The sequence below is a fragment of the Hermetia illucens genome, chromosome 2 (genome assembly GCF_905115235.1).
Source record: "Hermetia illucens chromosome 2, iHerIll2.2.curated.20191125, whole genome shotgun sequence".
NCBI classification, from domain to species: Eukaryota; Metazoa; Arthropoda; class Insecta; order Diptera; family Stratiomyidae; genus Hermetia; species Hermetia illucens.
Window position 1 is genome coordinate 10,102,990 of NC_051850.1, and position 2,310 is coordinate 10,105,299.

Here is a 2,310-nt window from a genome sequence, read left to right on the forward strand (position 1 = left end):
GTTTTTCCAATACAAAAAAAAAAACCCAAAAGTACAATCAAACCCCAAAGAATCTTATGAAATTTCTCAACAAAGAAAACACAAGCGGTTCGGGTGCCCTTAAAATAATTAATTTAATTGAATTGTCTAAACTCAGTTTCCAAGAATGAGTTGTTTTGTTTTTTTTTGGTTTGGCAGTAAGTGATATTTGCAGTAGCTAGCTATTATCTATCAGAATATACCGAGCCATATAAAGATGCCGAAGACAACCTTCCCGTAGTATACAATCTTTGATAAGAGTTTCTCAATATAAAAACCTTGAGCTTGGACCTGATTGTTGAGTAGAGAGAAAGCGCTGGTTCGCGATATTAGTACACCTAGTTAGTACCGTACAGCGTCATCGTAAGCCATGAGAAGTATAAAACCTTTTAATCCCTTAAACCCTTTAGATTTTCAGCACGAACTCCAATTGCAGATACCCTTCTGTCCGTTTGCGCCCTCATACTCTTGGCAGGGTCTATTGAAGCCCAAGTGGTCAACGTTTGCTATGGCGCTCAGGACGGCCTTTTCATCCCAGACTATACCAATTGTTCGAATTACTATGCCTGCGTAAATCAGATCGGCTACTTGCAAACTTGTCCATCTGGCTATTCCTTTGACAGCAAGGCTCAGGCTTGCAATTACGCCACTGTGGTAACCTGCTCAACTTGCCCAAGTCCCGCAAGTGGTTTACAATTTATAGCTGTTCCAAATGTTTGTGATAAATATGTTATTTGCGCTGGTGGTTCGGCATTCATGCAAACATGCATGGATGGTCTGGAATATAACAACGAGACGACACAATGTGACTTTTCTAGAAATGTTAAGTGTAACCCACCACCAGCATCATGTCCATCAAGTACCAGCGACGTGTTGACTTTTGTTCCAAATGGCGGAGAATGCACCAGGTTGGTATTCTTTACCTTTATCGTCAATCAGGAAGAGACAGGATCACTTCAATCGAAAGTCTCGGGACCACAAACCCCAACGATACTCTCACGAAAATATCTTTTCTTTTCAGATACACAATTTGCTACAAAGGAACTGGCTACATTCAGCAATGTTCTAGCGGACTCGTCTTCAGTCCAACCCAAAATGCCTGCGTTCTTGCGTCATCATACACATGCCCCGTAAGCTCTAGAAGTTCTCATTTGAAAAGACATGCCAATCATCCGAAAGGACGAAGCCTCAAAAAACCCCATCCTAGATGTCCATTCTATGAGTACTTCTACGAATACCATTACGATTGGGACTATTTCCAACCGTGGTAGCACCGCTTTCATCCCACATATCCATCCAGAATCATGTACACGCCAACTTACCACATGCCCATTGTAGATCAATAAATCAACCCTTAGTTTTTAAAGCATGGATGCAACTTAATTACCCAACTCTCCTAACTTACAGACATCCACTTCTAGCACAGCTGCATCACGAAATAACAGCCCTTTCATTAGACCTGCACTTGAAGAAATTGAGCTGAATCCTTCTGCAGGATGCCCAGCTGCCGGGACGAAATTCCTACCCCATGTTCGCAGCTGTTCCAAGTACATCTTCTGCGTAAACGGAAAGGCTGCTCTGCTAACGTGTGCCAGTGGACTGCATTTCGATAGGAACGCCGAGGCTTGCCGACCAGTTAAAGATGCCAATTGTCAAGTGGCTTAATAAATTTGATAAAGGAGACGAATACGATTTACCCAGACTGTGAAGTAGGAAGAGTTTTCTGCATAAATTTAAAACTATCTAATAAATGTTGGCAATTGGAATCCTCTAATAGTTTAATAAAAACGTATTGACCAGAATGGTGCCAAGGCTTTTAAATTATGTACACAAATTCGAACATGCTTTGGGGTGGGGTTAACACGGTCACCATTGACGTCCAAATAGGATATACCGCGTCAACCACACCCATAACCCGTCTCCGCCGCTTCGATAAAATGTGTTCCAACTCCCTACAAAACTTTTCGAGAATGTTGCAGTCTTCTTGCACTCTTCTGGGCCTTGTGTTTCTGGGAGAACTGAACAATGAAATTGTCGTCCTTTCCTAATATGTAACACCTCCACTATCACTCAAATCGTCATCCTAAAAAGCATATAAGAACATCCCGAAAGCTTGATCAACAGAAAACACCTGCTGCTGATTTCTGTTCTGGATCCTCCAGTACCGGCCACCTTAACACCTTTCGAATCATATGTGAAATAGTGTAACTACTGCTTCACCTGCTCTTCATGGATTTCTAGAAGCGTTTGGACCACGTCAATAGGGAGTACATCTGGAATACTCCACGCAGG

At 42.2% G+C, this 2,310-nt stretch overlaps 1 protein-coding gene across 1 annotated transcript; it reads left to right on the forward strand.

Moving 5' to 3' along the window:
• The first annotated feature begins 238 nt into the window (after positions 1–238).
• Positions 239–1,811, forward strand: LOC119648120 (protein obstructor-E-like). Its single transcript, XM_038049642.1, has 4 exons — positions 239–395; positions 455–926; positions 1,040–1,148; positions 1,426–1,811. The coding sequence occupies exons 1-4, from the start codon at positions 389–391 to the stop codon at positions 1,681–1,683; spliced, it is 846 nt and encodes a 281-aa protein (XP_037905570.1). The 5' UTR covers positions 239–388; the 3' UTR covers positions 1,684–1,811.
• The last annotated feature ends 499 nt before the right edge of the window (positions 1,812–2,310 follow it).